The sequence below is a fragment of the Eutrigla gurnardus genome (genome assembly GCF_963514095.1).
Source record: "Eutrigla gurnardus genome assembly, chromosome: 2".
NCBI lineage: Eukaryota > Metazoa > Chordata > Actinopteri > Perciformes > Triglidae > Eutrigla > Eutrigla gurnardus.
This window is the reverse complement of record NC_139916.1, coordinates 5,082,052-5,100,296: the sequence shown is the minus strand read 5'-3', so window position 1 is coordinate 5,100,296 and position 18,245 is coordinate 5,082,052. Positions and strand designations below refer to the sequence as shown.

The 18,245-nt window shown below is 45.1% G+C and overlaps 1 protein-coding gene across 1 annotated transcript in view; it reads right to left on the bottom strand.

Annotated features, from left to right (window-relative positions):
* Positions 1 to 5,295: 5,295 nt before the first annotated feature.
* Positions 5,296 to 18,245, bottom strand: part of LOC311027345 (dynein axonemal heavy chain 1-like) — a gene marked incomplete at both ends in the record, with an annotated part of 28,982 nt that continues 16,032 nt past the window's right edge. The window contains 30 exons of the mRNA XM_084031334.1: positions 5,296 to 5,366; positions 5,661 to 5,892; positions 6,376 to 6,582; positions 6,928 to 7,072; positions 7,917 to 8,047; positions 8,299 to 8,469; positions 8,824 to 9,000; positions 9,232 to 9,411; positions 9,526 to 9,696; positions 9,809 to 9,940; positions 10,510 to 10,668; positions 10,906 to 11,050; positions 11,147 to 11,343; positions 11,453 to 11,604; positions 11,752 to 11,947; positions 12,125 to 12,350; positions 12,722 to 12,882; positions 13,018 to 13,167; positions 13,396 to 13,515; positions 13,653 to 13,778; positions 15,096 to 15,227; positions 15,409 to 15,600; positions 15,712 to 15,879; positions 16,001 to 16,192; positions 16,285 to 16,470; positions 16,603 to 16,713; positions 16,798 to 16,989; positions 17,400 to 17,571; positions 17,696 to 17,904; positions 18,071 to 18,206. Of these exons, the coding sequence (XP_083887460.1) occupies positions 5,296 to 5,366; positions 5,661 to 5,892; positions 6,376 to 6,582; positions 6,928 to 7,072; positions 7,917 to 8,047; positions 8,299 to 8,469; positions 8,824 to 9,000; positions 9,232 to 9,411; positions 9,526 to 9,696; positions 9,809 to 9,940; positions 10,510 to 10,668; positions 10,906 to 11,050; positions 11,147 to 11,343; positions 11,453 to 11,604; positions 11,752 to 11,947; positions 12,125 to 12,350; positions 12,722 to 12,882; positions 13,018 to 13,167; positions 13,396 to 13,515; positions 13,653 to 13,778; positions 15,096 to 15,227; positions 15,409 to 15,600; positions 15,712 to 15,879; positions 16,001 to 16,192; positions 16,285 to 16,470; positions 16,603 to 16,713; positions 16,798 to 16,989; positions 17,400 to 17,571; positions 17,696 to 17,904; positions 18,071 to 18,206 (4,939 nt within the window). The remainder of the gene's footprint in view (positions 5,367 to 5,660; positions 5,893 to 6,375; positions 6,583 to 6,927; positions 7,073 to 7,916; positions 8,048 to 8,298; positions 8,470 to 8,823; positions 9,001 to 9,231; positions 9,412 to 9,525; positions 9,697 to 9,808; positions 9,941 to 10,509; positions 10,669 to 10,905; positions 11,051 to 11,146; positions 11,344 to 11,452; positions 11,605 to 11,751; positions 11,948 to 12,124; positions 12,351 to 12,721; positions 12,883 to 13,017; positions 13,168 to 13,395; positions 13,516 to 13,652; positions 13,779 to 15,095; positions 15,228 to 15,408; positions 15,601 to 15,711; positions 15,880 to 16,000; positions 16,193 to 16,284; positions 16,471 to 16,602; positions 16,714 to 16,797; positions 16,990 to 17,399; positions 17,572 to 17,695; positions 17,905 to 18,070; positions 18,207 to 18,245) is intronic.

The following is an 18,245-nucleotide window of genomic DNA, read 5'->3' as shown; positions in this document are numbered from 1 at the left end:
ACTGATTTTGGTTTACCTTTGGAAAGACACTGTTTTGCAAAATGATTTTTTCCATTGCATTTTGCACACTTCTTGCCGTATGCAGGACACTGCCGGGGTTCGTGCCGTCCACCACAGCGTTTGCAGGAGTAGCTTGCGTCGTCTTTGCAATTCTTTTGTGGCGAGCCTCTTTTCATTTTGTGTTTAACCACAGCCACGTTTGCATTGTCATTTCCAGCAGTGATACCTGTTTCACTGAATGTCTTTGCATGCTGTAATGCTAACTCACTTGCATGGCACTGTCTCTCTGCCACCTCTAGTGTCAGCTGAGGATCCCGCAGCAGCCGTTCCCTCGTCCGTTTATCATGGATCCCATACACAATTTGATCACGGATCATGGAATCTTTCAGCTGCCCGAAATCACACGACTGCGCCTTCAGTTTTAAATCTGTCACAAAGCAATCAAAAGTCTCTTCCGGCTGCTGCATCCGGGAACGGAACACGTACCTCTCATATACTGTGTTTTTTCTCGGCGAGCAATGTGCCTCGAACTTTTCAAGAACTTTGTCGTATTTACCGCTGTCGTCACGCTCGTCGAACTCGAAGGTGTTGAAGACTTCGATGGCTTGGGGACCCGCTACCGTGAGCAGCAACGCAATCTTCCTGGCGTCGGGCTTCGAGTCGAGTCCAATTGCCGCCACGTACAGCTCGAATTGCTGCTTGAAGCTTCGCCAATTGCTGTCGACATTCCCCACTAGTTTCAGTCCCTCCGGTGGCATCAGCGTCTCCATCTCGAGTCGACCTTCATTAGCTGCCTTTCACTCCTGGTACCATGTTTTGTTCATCATTCTTTAATGAACCAGACGTTTTGTCTTTCACGAGCTAACCCGCTCGTCCCTTTATTATTCTTCTGTGCCCCTCATCCCGAGTGCCCAACGTGGGGCAGGACCGAGGCCCCCCTCTACTGGTTACAGATAGCAATGACACCTTACTATCAGCACATCCTCCCTTCTTTGAAGTAATGAACTGTGAGCATAAGAAACATATGCATGAACACATTCATATGATGCCAAGACGATAAATCACAATTATTGAAAATCACAATTACAACATATTCAGCTCTGCATTAACTTCTTGCTAACTTTTCTTTTTTTTTTTAACAGTAGAACTTCAGCATCTATCATACTGATTTATAGGTCAAGTCTAACCGGTCTTTTGATCTGACGGTCAGATCGCCTCAGTACAGGTAACTCTGTGGCAACATTGCTTGTGTCCACCTGTACGTGTCCATCTGATGTCAGCTCAGGCACTGTGTCAGCCTGTGACACAGCATCTTCTCCATCTGCATCATCAGTTAGCGTCTTTTGAACAGTCTCTTTGGTTTTTAGAAGGTGACGCCGGTTCCTTCTGAACACATGTCCATCCTCAGTTCTCACTGCATAGGACCGAGGCCCTATTTCTTGAAGAACCGTCGCTTTCTTGTTCCATGCATCCTGGTCTTGGATCCTCACCACATCATCCTGTGCAAGTGGTCTCAGAGATCTTGTTGACTTGTCAAAACGCTGTTTTTGTTTCCATTTTAAGTTCTCCATTTTCAACTGGATCTCTGTTTTCTGTTGGTTCTCCGTGTAGCGGGGCAGAGTAGTGCGCAGCTTGCGATTCATCAAAAGTTCCGCTGGGGAGAGACCACAGTCAAGGGGAGAAGACCTGTAGCTCAGTAGAGCCAAGTATGGATCCGACTTGCTGTCTGTGGCCTTTTTCAGAAGCTGCTTAATGATATGCACTCCCTTCTCCGCTTTGCCATTTGCCTGCGCATGCTGGGGACTGGAAGTGACATGATGGAAACCATATTGTCTTGCAAACTGCCGCCACTCATTGCAGTTATAACACGGACCATTGTCACTGACTACAGTCTCTGGTATTCCATGCCTGGCAAACATGGACTTGACATGTGTAATAACACTGTTAGCAGTTGCATTTGCGAGCAGAGCAATTTCTGGAAAGTTGGAATAATAATCAATTACCAACACATAATCTCTTCCATTGCAATGAAACAAATCTGTTCCTACTTTCTTCCAGGGTTCAGTGGGAAGATCAGGAATCAACATGGGTTCCTTGGCCTGTTTACTCTGGTGCCTTTTGCATGTCTCACATTTTCCAATCATATTTTCAATGTCTTTATTTATTCCAGGCCAGTATACAGAGTCTCTGGATCTCCTTTTGCATTTTTCAATGCCCAAGTGTCCCTCATGCAGTTTCTCTAGTATTTCCATTCTCAGGCTGTGTGGAATGACAATCCGTTTGTCTCTCAATAACAGTCCATTCGCCACACTTAGCTCAGATCTGATGTGATAATATTTTGGACATGAACCTCTGGGCCAGCCGGTTTGGAGGTGTTCTATCACAGTCTGTAGCTCCTTGTCTGTAGCAATCTGCTCACTTATTTGCTTTATCTTGGCATCTGACACTGGCAGAGACTCAACTACCATGTTCACATGGTTCTCTACTTCTTTCTCAGTGGAGCTCACAGGACTCAACACTGGAGCACGTGATAGTGCATCGGCTAACACGAGATGCTTGCCAGGTGTGTATATCAACTCGAAATCATACCTTTGCATCTTCATGATGAGGCGCTGAATCCTCGGCGACATCTCATTCAGGCTTTTCTTGATGATTGACACAAGAGGACGATGATCCGTTTCAACTGTGAAGATGGGAAGTCCATAAACATAACAATGAAAGATTTAGAGTCCATAAGTCAGTCCAAGACACTCTTTTTCAATTTGTGCATATTTGCTTTCCGTCTTTGTCATGGATCTGGAGGCATATGCTACTGGCTTCCAGCTTTCTCCTTCTGCTTGCAGCAAAACAGCACCAAGCCCATCTTTTGAAGCATCCGTGGAAATGTTCAGTTTCTTGGTTGAGTCATAATAAGCGAGGACAGGAACAGTTGTCAGTGTGGTCTTTAAAGCCTTCCACTCTCTCTCATTTCTCTCTGTCCACTCAAACTCTGTTGAATCACGAAGGAGCTGTCTCAACGCTGATGTTCTGACCGACAAGTTTGGAATAAACTTTCCAATGAAGTTTATCATGCCCATGACCCTAAGCACACCTTTCTTGTCAGTTGGTCGTGGCATGTCTAGAATGGCTTTTATCTTCTTTTCATCAGGCTCAATGCCCTGTGCAGATAGTTTGTCGCCCAAAAATGTGATTTCCTGCACACCAAACTGGCACTTGGCACGGTTTAGCTTCAGCCCATTCTCACGGACTCTCTGGAGCACTTTGATCAGTCTCTCATTATGTTCTTGAAGGGTGGACCCCAGACGACCACATCATCGACATAACAACGAACCCCTTTTAGGCCCTCCAACATGGTGTCCATGGCACGGTGAAAAATCTCAGATGCTGAGATTATGCCAAATGGCATTCTGAGAAACCTGTACCGTCCATAAGGTGTGTTAAACGTGCAGTATCTTGAGCTTTCTTCATCCAACTTGATCTGCCAGAATCCCTGCGCTGCATCAAGTTTTGAGAAGTATTTGGCTCCTGCCATTTCACTTGCAATCTCCTCACGCTTTGGTATCTGGTAGTGCTCACGTTTTATGTTCTTGTTCAAATCTCCAGGATCCATGCATATCCTCAGCTCTTTGTTTTTGTTCTTTTTATCCACGCACACCATCGAGTTTACCCACTCTGTAGGTTCCTCCACTTTAGTGATGACGTGCAGCTGGGACATCCTGTCCAGTTCCTTTTTGAGCCGCTCTCGAAGTGGAGCTGGAACTCTTCGTGGTGCGTGAATCACTGGGTTTGCACCTTCTTTTAGTTGAATTCTATATGTGTATGGCAGACATCCCATTCCTTTGAAGACATCATCAAAATGGTGAACTAGAGAGTCCACTGTGCCTGAGCATGCACTTATTGCTTCTGAGCAATTAATGTTATAGACTCTCCTCACCAGGTTCAATGTCTTTGATGCAGTCCCGCCCAGCAGTGACTCACGGCCCTCAGGTACAACTGAAAACAGTACATTGTATGTTTTATTTTTCACTTTTACTTTGAGTCTGCACTGTCCCATGCTTTCAATGTCTTTCCCATTGTAGTCCTTTAGCGTCACTTTCCTCTTCATTATTTTGGGCTTTTCTTCCATAGCTCTGATTTCTGTCAAGCTGATTAGATTTGCCTGTGCACCTGTATCAATTCTTAGTGGTACTACTGCTCCGTTTACTTGGAGTGACACCAACCAAGTGTCTCCTTTATCTGAGCACTTTTCATTTTTCTCAGTGTCCTCCTGTTGCTTTGGTGCACCATCACATGACACCATCCCGACAAAGAAAGTCTCATTCAAGTCAGTTTCTTCCACTATTCTCACTGATTTTGGTTTACCTTTGGAAAGACACTGTTTTGCAAAATGATTTTTTCCATTGCATTTTGCACACTTCTTGCCATATGCAGGACACTGCCGGGGTTCGTGCCGTCCACCACAGCGTTTGCAGGAGTAGCTTGCGTCGTCTTTGCAATTCTTTTGTGGCGAGCCTCTTTTCATTTTGTGTTTAACCACAGCCACGTTTGCATTGTCATTTCCAGCAGTGGTACCTGTTTCACTGAATGTCTTTGCATGCTGTAATGCTAACTCACTTGCATGGCACTGTCTCTCTGCCACCTCTAGTGTCAGCTGAGGATCCCGCAGCAGCCGTTCCCTCGTCCGTTTATCATGGATCCCATACACAATTTGATCACGGATCATGGAATCTTTCAGCTGCCCGAAATCACACGACTGCGCCTTCAGTTTTAAATCCGTCACAAAGCAATCAAAAGTCTCTTCCGGCTGCTGCATCCGGGAACGGAACACGTACCTCTCATATACCGTGTTTTTTCTCGGCGAGCAATGTGCCTCGAACTTTTCAACAACTTTGTCGTATTTACCGCTGTCGTCACGCTCGTCGAACTCGAAGGTGTTGAAGACTTCGATGGCTTGGGGACCCGCTACCGTGAGCAGCAACGCAATCTTCCTGGCGTCGGGCTTCGAGTCGAGTCCAATTGCCGCCACGTACAGCTCGAATTGCTGCTTGAAGCTTCGCCAATTGCTGTCGACATTCCCCACTAGTTTCAGTCCCTCCGGTGGCCTCAGCGTCTCCATCTCGAGTCGACCTTCATTAGCTGCCTTTCACTCCTGGTACCATGTTTTGTTCATTATCTTTTAAAATGAACCAGACGTTTTGTCTTTCACGAGCTAACCCGCTCGTCACTTTATTGTTCTTCCGTGCCCCTCATCCCCAGTGCCCAACGTGGGGCAGTCCCTCGGCCCCCCTCTACTGGTTACACATAGCAATGACACCTTACTATCAGCACAACGTAGTTGGTGGAATGACCGGTCGTAGACAAAGTCCCTAGAAGCACACAAAGCGGTTCGGCGTCACCAAGACATTTGCATTTTTTCCATCACGTCAAGTGTTTCTGAGCCACACAAGGTGTTGGCTACTGTGCTGCTGTGGATGGAAAATACAGAGCTGCACTTTAAGACGCTTCGTGAAACGAGACACTAACTGGAGGCTATTTTGGGTGAGTAATAAAACCACCAAAAGGAGATACACACAAACACTAGAGCAAGCAGCCCGACACCTAGTCCCACTGAAAACCAGGGTTATTACACTTGAAAAAAAAATGGCACAATAAAAACTTACCCGCCCGTGTGAGGGTCTTGTAGATGGGGCAGACGTAGAACCCAGAGGTTGGAGGTTGGCGGTTGGGTTTGGGGATCAGCCAGATGGCGGCCATCTCTGTGTAGAGCTCTTTGGGCCTGGACTCGGTGAGTTGACCTGCTTCGTTATCCCAGCGAGCCCCCTCCAGGAATAGACCTTGGATGTAGCAGCCTGTGCTCGGTCTCTCTGTTATCTCGGACGTTGACTTCACCACCTGAGAGAGAAAGGATTACAAAAGAACTTAGAAAGAGAATGGGTGAGACTCGGTGTAAACCAAGTAAATCTTCAAATATTCATACACAGTTGAGTTAAATTGATAAATATGTAGTGCTATATCTGGAATCAGGGACTCTGGGTTCCTTCTGTGTGGAGTTTGCATGTTCTCCTACTCTGACTTCCTCCCACAGTCCAAAGACAGGTTAATGGATAACTCTAAATTGCCTGAAGGTGTGAGTGTGAATGCTTATTTGTCTCTAAGTTTCAGCCCTGTGTAAGACTTGCGACCTGTCCAGGGTGGACCATGTCCTCGACCAATGTAAGCTAGGATCGGCTCCAGCCACCTTGTGACCCCGAATGGGATCGTGGTGATTGATAATGGATGGATGGATGGATCTGAAAATCTTGTGTTTTTAGCTAGTGGGGCAGAAACAATGGCAATGGCACAGACTTGCAGACATACACCAGCTTACTGTCTGACCTCAAAGTCAAATCCAATTGTGTCGATGGAGGTCCTAAAGCGGCGGGCGTGATTCTGGAGGGTTCCGGTGAGAAAAGCCTGGGGGAAAAAGAAGCCGCTAATCCAGAAAACAGGTGGAATGCCATTATCGATCCATCCCTGCAGGAAATTGATCCTCTGAAGCAGGTCCGACACCCAGGAGGCCAGGGGCTTCAGAGACGGGTATGCCTGGAGGGAGAGAGAGACACGTGGCCATCAAAGAGCCATGTAATCTTCAAAAGCAGGGCTTGGAATTATTAGAGCAGCATAAACGATAAACCAAAAGTTGATCTGATATCCTGTCCACTGAAAACACTCAGAAATGTCCAAGTCTCACCCCTAACTGCATCCAATAAAACACACCTGCTTACAGCATTTTCAAATGTATTCACATCAACAAGGTCATTGTTTAAAAATACAATTTCTCAGTAGGATTTTGAAATTTTGAATTTACAGTGGTTACAACCTTTGAGCAACGCCACTGTCACCCACAGGTGAACCAGAAGGAGAATAACTGTTGTGGGTGTGTCCTACCTTGGTTTTCCACATATCAGGCACCACGTTGTTGAATAAGCTGTTGGCCATAAGCTCCAGTTCTGATGACATCACCACTAAACCCTTCAGAGCCTTCACAATATCACTGAGACTCTGAGAGATGACCGCCAGCAGCTTGTTGTACCTGAAAGACCAAAAGAGACAAGGACCAATTACTAGTAGTACTAGTACTAATGACTTAAACTGGCAATACCTGATCCAGTACAACTCAGTCATCAAGTTGCAAAAAGACAAACACATAGCAATGAAAAGTCACAAAGGGCAGGAAAATATAAAATAAACATTCACTTATTTCCAAATCTGTTCTCAAAGCTGATATAAGTTTGATGTCTTATATTGATTAGATGTAGATTCAAATCTCAATAAGTAATATGTTAATTACTATTAAGTAACTATGGTCAAAACTTCCCAGCCAAAGTTCATAAAAGTAAAATCCAAGGACAAAAAATTGCACAAACAGACAGGAAAAATATTATATATATTATATTATATTTATAAGATCTGGACAACAACACTTAAACCCAAACATTTGAAAAGATTTGACCGCCCCACAGTATAAAAAGGAACATAATATATTAATGGGCTAATGGGACCATTGACTGATAATTTAGCAAACCTCCTTTGGCCTGTTGCTGACATCACCAGTTATAGCAGTTTACACGTATCCAAAATGAAAAAGCTGTTATTAATACAGTATGATTACAAAGCCATGTCATCACGGTGACTGGCTGGGACTTTTGAAGGGTACAATTTCAGCTACTGGATTCCAATAGTGATATTACATCACCGTTGGTTACAGATTGAATGACTATTTTTTAACTTACCACTTGACCAAACTGCAAACTGCTAATTATTGTTGACGGCCGTTTCTTTCTCGAATCTCAAAGAATGACCAAACTGTATCACTAGTATGACCTCATGGAAACCTGCAGTGTGGTTTGTTATCTTTTACCACAGCCCGATGTTACCTGATGACCTCCTGGATGAGCACTGTGTTCATGGACTCTTCATAGAGGACCGGGTACTTTTCCATCACCTCCTGAACGCTGAAAGGCTGAGGAATCTTTTCAACGATGCCTGCCACTATCTCCTCCACTATCTGCAGTAGAGGAAGAGACACACCACTGGTGAGAAACAGGCTGCAACATTTAGAAACACACACATTACAGTAAATACCTGACAGGATGCTAAGCACTGCTCAATGAAGTATGTTCAGCTAAAACCTCGTTGAAGGAGGAAATGATGACGTTTTCTGTCGTCCCGCACCTCTGAATCTGCACTGAGCTCATGTACAAACTCAAATACGATGCAAGTCGTACTAAAAGGAATCAAATCATTCGATTTCTGTACCTCCTCCAGGGTTTTGCCCCCAGCAGATGCGGCTCGAGGCTGGAGACGAACCACGGCTCCCAGCAGTGTGAAAGTCTCATTCTGGGCAAAGCTGATGTTGGCGTTGTCATGGAGACCGAAGACCTCGGGTCTATCATTGATGGGCAAACCACGAACGTACGCCAAGTAACCCTAGAGTCAGAATTGCCGGGTCATCAATTAGTTTGATAGTCAGCACTTCATAAGATGATGTTCTTTGATTTATAGAATATATCATTTTCAGTCGTGTCGGTTTTTAAAACTAATCTTATACACAATTTACCAAGTATAGTGAATAGACTTAAATGTAATGATTATTTTCATAAAAGTTTGAGTTTTTTCTGCTTTAAAATAAATTGGTCTTTTTAATGATATGTCATTAAATCACAAAGATATCGTCATGTTTTATAGACTGACACTGTGATTCCTGAACCTTTGAAAATACAGTTTTGGACTATACCAAGTCATGGTGACAAAGGTCAGGTCTAAGTCCTGCGTTGATCTAACCTTGATATCCAGACTTGTGTCTATCTGCCGGTAGACTCCAGATGAAGAGTAGACGTGGTCTTCATTGAGCACAGCGGGACAGTAGAAGTCCTCCAGCACACTGAGCAGACATCGTCTGTCCCAATCATCTGTCACACGGCCGCCATAATTAATCTCCCCCGCAGTGTATTTTAGCACCTGGACAGATGGGGGAAAATAAACTCAAACACACAAATATTCTCTGTCTCAGCTTATACCTAAACTCTCAGCAGATTAAATAAAGCATGTCACAACAGCAATTAACAGTGAGTAATACAGCTGTGTGTGACGCATGATGAGTTAGGAGGAGAAAGGATCAGTGTGATTGAGCTATTGTTGTTTTAACAGGTTGTTAAATATTGACAGAAGCCTTCTCCCCCCCCCCCCCACCTTGTATGGGATGTCCTGGTACTCATCCAGGAACATTTTGAGTTGGCTGATGCAGATGTTCAGGTCGCCGTCGGTGAAGTCGTAGGGGATGTTAAAGCCCAGGGGGCCGAACTTCCTTCGCTCCAGAGCGATTCCGTGGAAGAGACACAGAGACAGGAGCAGAGACTTGAGGTGTGTTGTCTGGAGAGGAGAGGAGAGGATAAGTCACAGATACTAGATGCTTTAAAAGGGATCCAAAAGGTGGTACATGTGATGAGCAGGAACAGACTGACGGTGACTGAACTCTAGGCAGACCTTGGTGGATGAGGAGATAAAATCACTGGTGAGCCTCAGGTAACTTTTCTGTAGATTAGCCTTGATTCCCTTTGGAGGCTCGATGGTCATCTTTGACCCATTTTGGAGAATGGACACTGGGAACTGGTTGCTGGGGAGACTTGTGAGCCACAGACGGAACTCCTTGTGCACCTGTTTGGGGGGGTTGTGAGGCAGTAACGGCATTAATTAACACCAGCAAGGCTTGTCTAACATGCAATACTACAATAGTAGTACAGTACGGCATGTGTGCATACGTGCTGACCTTTACTGGGTTGATGTTTTCAATGAGTCTCTCCAGGGCAGGCATCCAGCTGGGTGCCAGGTGACAGTTTTGAAAGAAGACCCAGTGACCTCTTTCCATAGCAGCGTGCATCAAGATCTCAGCACAGGGGCCCTGAATCAGACAGCAGCAGCAGAATAAAGAGGCAGGTGTGAAGATAACCATGTCAGTTTACCGTGACAATAGGTAACAGTTTCCTAGAAGAGGAGTCTTTCAGAAAGGCTTCAGAGCCCTTGGTTCAATGTAGACAGAAACTGAGGACAGGTGAAGGAACAGCCCGGAGTCTAACTCACATAATTGCAAATAATGTGATAAATACACAGTAACACCTATTAAACAGCCACATGGGGAGAGTGTTGATGGGAGACATTTGTCTCAGGAGTTATCCTAAACCCTACACATGGTGTTTTTATGGTTATTCTTAGAGCTCATTTATGGTGTCCTGGAATCTAGCATCTGTCAAAGTTGTAGCGTACATTGTCCTTGCCTATGGCCATAAATAGAGAAAACAATTAGCACAGCGGTGGCCATTCTGGAGACAAATGAGAACGGCCTGGTTCTGTGAGAAAGTGTCTTACAGTGCATTTCCCCAGGGTCAGAGAGAGTGTATGCAAGTTTGAGTGAGTGTGGGTGTGAGAGAGAGAGAGAGAGAGAGAATTCCCAAGCACCCCCCTGGCCCTGACCTGGCCCTGGCCCAGAGAGATGGCACTCATTTTCTTGGAGAACTGCATGATGTCAGCAAACTTGTAGAGGTCAGCAGCAGGGTCAGTGCCAGGGGACAGGACGAAGATGAGGGGGGTGGAGGGGGATGACTCTGTGAAGACCACGGACAGGTCTGATGTCTGTGGAAAGATGGAGACAGAAGTAGTAACGGGCCATTCATGATGCTGTTACATCGTGTAGAGGACAGACATAACCCATGTTTGCACTGCTGCACACCCAAGCCAAAACAAATTGAACCATTATTGCCATTTTAATATTATCACTTCTATGCAACTGTCACAGAGGTACGACTGACTTTGTTTCACTGAATACATATTGGTTTTAACATCATCATTAAGGCAAGAGCGTGGCTCTACCTGAGGCTCAATGAAGCGTTGTCCCAGCTGAGCCGAGACAAAGTCCTGCAGGCCTTGAACAAGACAGTCAGCCCTCAGACAGCGCAGGACCAACAGCTTCTGGAATGAGTCCATCTGTGTGTCCAACTCTCCTGGGAGAGGCTCCCTATAGGCAAACATACACATGCACTGACAGCTTCTTCACGGTACAAATTAAGGAAACGAGTGTGCATTTGTTAACACGGCGGTTATCTATGCATGCCTGTGAGGCTGGTCGCTGTCAAAAATTCTCTTGAAAGCCTGCAGATGTACGATGAAGCTGTCCGCCAGGTTGCTGAAGTTGTCCAGAGCACTGAGGCCCAGGATGTCCTGCCAGGCGCGTTCTGACAGCCAACCCACCGCTGGGTTGGTCAACTCTCGAGTGGTCACCCCTCCAGATAACAGGTAGCGCCACTCAGCCTGCAACACAGATTCATCAAATGTACTTGGATTAACTCAATTTCTGTGTGTGTAGGAGTGCCTACAGGAAATTAAATAGAGGGAGGGAGGGAGGTGCAAAACTCCTCACCATATCAATTTTGTTCTCATTCATCATGATGCGAGCGCACAGCAGAAAGGCGAACATGAGTTTGTGCTTCTCAAACAAGCTGCGGCACACGTTGCTGTATAGGCTGAAGGTAAAGAAGTCATTGATGTTGGAAATTCTCTTCTCCACTGTGTCTGTGAGAAAAACACCAAGAAAAGAAAAAATATTTTCACATCTGGTTTCAATGTGATAAACATTCTCGTGATTTTTCCATCTGCACTGACTCTAACTCTGTGCATAATCTTGCAATCAGAGAGCATGACTGTGGGATTTCTTTCTACCTGCTCTCTCAGAGTTGGCGATGCCAGCCATGAAAATGCCAAGGAACCACTCCAGTGAGTACTGGTACATCGGGTCAACACTGGACAGGTCCGACACGCAGAAGAAGAGGATCTGAGTGTGGACGGCCACCGGCACATATTCCTGACGGGTGGCGTCAATGTCCTGCTCTGTCTGCTCCGCCACCTTCACTTTGGCCTGCAGGTAAAACCAGCTCGCATTAGAAGACAATCCAACAATAGTAGCTCATGAGTTTGATTGCACATCAAACATCAACCGTATCATTTATGAAGTTTAGGAAGCCCTACACCCTTTCCAAGCTAGTTATTTAAGCCACATAATATATTAGAGTAAATAGTTCTCCCACGTTGTTACCTTGATCTCTCCAGCTTTGATCTTGGAAGCCGCCAACACTTGGATGAGCTCCTCATTGTCCACAGGGTTCCCCTCCGTGGAGCTGAGTCGAAACAGGATCTCGTCTTCAATTTCTTTCAGCTCTTGTTTCATCTTTGCATTGCTGATGATCAGCTGGTTCTTTGCCTCCTCCAGGTCTGGACGTTCCTCAGCAACCACTTGGCCCAGCAGCTGGTCCTCGAGACCACTGGGAATGCACATTCACACAAACCAAAAGACCAAGACATCATTGTTAGAATTAAATTAATTTCTGAATGTATTGTTTGTCACAAACAGTTTTTTAATCTATCCTTCAAAATCCTTACCTCAAAATTTGATTTTGAGTTGTTTAAAGCAGAATATTTTGGACCAATATGTACCAATAATTAACACAAATACACACACTTACTTACTATTGCAAGCGATGCTTGTATAATATTCCAATAATTATACCATTTGTGTATTTCGGATGTAGGTAAGCAAGACTTTTGTGTCAGTGTGTATTGAAGAAACTCAGTGAAATCTACAAACGTTTTAAACATTCGTATTTAGCTTATATCTGTTTAAAATGTGTGTTACCTGGGTGACAGGGTGAAGTTAATGAGGGTGACTTTGGTGGCGATCTCTGGAGAGTAGTGTGGGTTAGGCAACTTGGTGGTGATGTACATCCTGAAGCCTTCTTGGTAAGGAATGACTGAATCCCCAAGCTTCAACAGAATACTGCCTTGGTGCTTATATGTCTAAGAACCAAAAATAAGAGTTAAGCAGACCAGGATGGTAGATATTTGCATATAACACTGGATATATATGGATACGTGTGTGTGTGTGTGTGTGTGTGTGTGAGTGTGAGTGTGTGTGTGTGTGTATGTATTCACCTGTTGCAACAAGACAGGTTCTAGAGCAGGATCTAACTCCTCTCCGACGTTCTCCAAGAGGCAGGGTTTACCAAAACGAATGGCATTCTCAAGACTGCGGAGGAAGTCCCGGTCACTTAGCTTCATAATCTCCAATCCATTGTCCTGGTCCTGGGTGAGAACAGGAAGCAGGTAAGAGTGAGCAGTGGATTACCTGAGACACTCAGAAGCTTTCCAGCATTTTAAACATCTGCACTGGATACCCCGCTGTGGTTCATGCAGTTTAATTACACATGATGGAATATTCTCAATCTTGATAGGGCTATTTGCTCTGTATTTTTGTCTCACTTGCACCCTCTGCAGCTATGGTTGGATCAGCACAGCGACAAGAGTCCTCACCATCTTTTTGATCCACTTGTTTGCTTGTCCCTGGGGATCAATGAATAGAGGCCAGCGCAGAGAGTACTGGGTGATCACACCGTTCTCCACTGATAGGTTGTCCCTGGGCAAACCTGATATCTATGCATGTAGAAATGACATGTATGATGATGACAATAAAGGTAAATGATAGAAAAAGTCTTAAAGCACACATAAAGTTGGTCTATTAACAGTTAAAATCTTAAGAGGAGGTCAGCTGAGTACAGGTTGGTACTGACCTGCCAGTAGCGGATCTTGACTGGATCTCCGAGGGTGTTGATCAGGTTGGGTTCGTCAGTATGTGGAACACTTAGCTCTTTGAAACAATGCAGCCACTCCTCTGCCATGGCTGCCCTGTACTCGCCCTAAAGACAAAAACAATGTCTCATCATGCAAAATATCCGACAGTGTAACACTAATTAGGAATATGAATAGACAGCAAATCATGGTAACTATGGTAACCTACTAAAAATGACCATCATGATACTATGGCCAGGGGCCCGAAGTGTTAGGCCTTCACCTAAAAAATGTCACTCAAACAGACCGCAATAATCAAAACAACTACATAGAGATAATAAAAAAGAAGAAGCTGCTAACAAAGTTAGCTTCCATAATTGAGAGAATGCAAGTTTAAGGCACTTCCACCTTGGCTTCACTTTTCATAACCAGAGGTTGCCGCTTGGTATCTATACACATGATATGATGGTATTTCAGTATTTCGTTCCTCAACTGCGAGGAACCTGGGTGTAATCCTCGATGACCAACTATCCTGCACCCCCAACATCACTGCTGTGGCCCGATCCTGCAGATTTGCCCTCTACAATATCCGCAGGATTCGGACCTTCCTCACAAAGGATGCAACGCAGCTCTTGGTCCAAGCACTGGTCATCTCCCGCCTTGACTACTGCAACTCTCTCCTGGCCGGACTCCCGGCCTCTGCGATTAAACCATTGCAGCGTATCCAGAACGCTGCAGCACGTCTTATCTTCAATCTACCCAAATTCTCCCACGTGACCCCCCTCCTCCGTGACCTCCACTGGCTCCCTGTTGCAGCACGCATCCAATTTAAGACGATGACACTGGCCTTCAGGGCCATCAATGGAACGGCACCTGCCTACCTTCAAACACTGGTCAAACCTCATGCCCCGAAGCGAGCACTTCGCTCCTCTACTTCAGCTGGCCGGCTGGTACCAACATCGCTGAAATCAAACAAATGTCGCTCAGCAAAGTCCAGACTCTTCTCTGTTCTGGTCCTCAGTGGTGGAACGAACTCCCGACTAATGTCAGGACAGCTGAGTCATTTGCCATCTTCCGAAAAAGGCTCAAGACTCACCTGTTCAGACTTCACCTCGACTCTACATAGCATGACCCACTAACACCCTCCCTCGACACCCCCCCCCCCCCCCCCCGCAAAAAAAAAAAAAAAACCTTACCGCACTCAGATCGCACTCAGATCGTAGCACTGTTGCTCTTGAAGTAATACTTTACTCAGATGAGGACCTAACACTTTTACACTATTTTTAGCTCTTACTGCATCAGCAATGATACGTCGTGGTTTCTTTGTTTCCTTCTTTTGACAAATGTACTTATTGTAAGTCGCTTTGGACAAAAGCGTCTGCTAAATGACCTAAATGTAATGATGTATGAACACTCACATACTAACTGTCTTACATCCCACTTACAGTGAAGGCTCCCAGGTACGCTACGTATCCTGCAGTCAGAAGCACGTCGCCTGTCACATTATTGACCATGTAATCCAGATGTTGCACTGTTTCCTTCCATCGCACCTTCTCATCTGCCAGTCCGCCTATAAGCTGAGGAAAATCAATGTCATTATACGACGATCGATATTTACAAAGTTAAATATGTTGAGTGTTCTCATCAGACACTGCATTTTGATTTGCCTTGCGATTTGAGAAAACATAATGCCTGTTACAGTACATCCTTCCCTCCCTGGGGATCAGTGAAGTGTATCATCTTATCCCTCCTCCTGACCTTGTCTGCTCGGATGAGTTGGGCCTGGCATAGCTTAAACTTGTTGTCCAGTTGATCTTTCTTCGCAAGACAGTCCTGATACTTGGCCTGCAAAGTTGCAATGCCACCCTCCACGGCTGCCAGCTTTCCCTTGGCATCATCCAGGATGCACTGGGTCGCTGCTAAGTCTTCCTGGGCCTCCTGGAGAGCTTTCTGTGTAAATATTTAAGTGTTTTTATGTTAGGATGACATTTGACAAACATGTAAGGACTGTGATGTGTTACATTTATAACCAATGGCTCAAATGTGAATTTCAGTTCTTACCCTTTTAGGTTCTACACCCTTGGCCACAAAGTGATATATATGCATGGCTCGAACCCACTGGCAAATGGAGGTACAGGCTTTGGAAACCTTGGCAATGGAGTCGGGCTGAAATTCCTCATTATCTATGTAGGGCTGGACTAAATTGATCACGCTATCTGGGATGTTTTCCTGCAGAAATGATCGACAGCAGAAAAGCTGGTATTAACAAATCTCCAAGCAGGAAATTAGCAATTCAGCATCAGATTGAACATCCTTCACATACAATGAATCCATTAGATATGGGCTCTACCTTATCAAACTTGAAGAGGCTCTCCAGAAACCTGCCAGGGTCTTGTAACATTCCCTTCCCAGGCTCCCAGTAGTCATCAATCCTGGAGCCAGGCTTCTCGCCAGGTACCCTTTTGGGCTTGATGCCCTTCATAATACACACCGCCTCAATAACCAGCTTCACCCCATGGGGAGGTCGCTGCATAGCTCGCACCTATGGGAAAAAAAACATTCAGGTTATATTCTATATATAAGCAGACTATTACTGTTTGAACAATATCACCATTCATCATCAACATCCTTGACCTCAGTGACATCATTCTTGTTGAGAGACTTGAGGCTGGCGAGGGCAGCATCCAGCGCTGGCAGAGCCTCATCTAAATCTCTTTGGGCGTCTGCTGCAATGGCTCCTGCAAAATGGGCTTTCTTTGAAGCCTTGGCTTCCTCTGCTTGCACTGAATTCCGGGTCTCCTCTGCAACCACTGTGTCTTTCTGGCAACAGACAGTATAAATCACACTCATGGTCCTTAGGTTATATATTGGTAGTCATACAGACATACATGGGACACATTGGCCCCACTTTATGTTCCACTATTTCTGATTTTCTGTATTGTTTTTCCTTACTTTGATGGTCTCCATAGTGACTTCAGTGTCCTTAGCAGCCTCCTCCAAAAGAGGTCTCATCTCCTCCAGCTCCTCCTGCATCTTACTCACATCCTCCGCTGTGCAAAGAAGCTACAGGATTACAGAAAAAGTGCTTATTAAGCAGCACATGTACTTAAATTTAATTTATGTGATTTTTCAAATTGAGTGGCTGACCTTGTCCAGGCCAGTCTTCATGCGCTGGCGGGCCGTGCACAGTTCTTGCTTCTTGCGTCCAATGAGATCCAAGAAGATCTTTAGCAATTCCAGGTAGCTTTTGGGCGTGACATAGTTGTGTCGAGAAAGCTCAGTCAGGTACTGATCACACTTCCTCTTCACCGTCCGGTGGATCTTCACACACATCAATGTCTAGAGGAGGAAATCATTTGGGGAAAGATTGAAAAAATATTTTAGTATCTTAGATTTTTGTAGTTTTTCCACATTTTTCCTATTCATTTAGTCTTATTTTACCAAGATATAAAAATACATTTTCTCTTTGGTTACTCCCAAATTATTTAACCTATGTTTGTTTTCTCATGAACACTCTTAATTCATAAATCCATGTATATATACATCTCATATTCTCCTTGTCATCATATTGTTGAAGTCAGTGCACTGTGATTTTTCAACTGGCTACATTATCTCAAATAACTGAATGATTTCTTAATTAGTATATGTAAAATCTATAAATCCCACTGAAACACACACACACACACACACACACACACACACACACACACACACACACACACACACACACACACCCCTCCCTCCCTTACCAGTCCCCTCATGGCTGTGGGGCTGGCTTCTAGCTCCGGCAGCTCATTAAGAAATGACGTGGCGACAGCCTGTAGAGCTTCCTCTGGCCAAGCACTGAACCAGTCTATGGTGCAACATGTCACCAGTGACGGAAACTGCCTCAGCCGTGCACGAAAAACCTCCCCAATAGGACTGCACAGGAAGGAAAAGGGAGAAGTGTGAGTAGCGGTAAGGAAGAGAACAAGGACGGTTATAAGAAGAAGATTAAAAGTGATTTTCATTTGCTTTTGGCTCAGTGATCTAAACTTTGTACGACCTCATGCAGAGTACAGTGTGGATGTTGCTGCGGACCCTTCGGATGTAGGCTGCCATAAAGTTGGCTTTAGTTGGTTGTTGGCCCAGCTCTTGCACCACTGGCTTCATGGCGCTCAGGATTTTCTCCTGCTCGTCTGTTGCATACAGGTTGGGAACATCCCCAGAGTTCAAAATGTTGTTGACATCCTCTAGGAATGACTCACTCTTAATCTGGGAGATCAACACAAAGGCAGTGATGAGTAAAAGGCTGCATCGTCTTCTGGAGATAAGAGAAACACATCACTACTGCAAGTAGTACAACAGCATTCCAACCACAGAGTTCCAAGGAGGTGATACCATCGCAGGTGATACGATAGTATCATGATATATATAGTACCTGTGTGTCTACAAAGAGGAAGGTGATCTGCTGGTTTTCAAGGCCGGCCTTCAGCATGATGCTTTTAATATCTTCCCTCCACTCTGTTTGACCGTAGTTCTTAGACAGCTCAATCTGGAAACACTCGTATGCTGACCTGAACATGGACAAACGCACTGTGAGGACTGGGCCATAA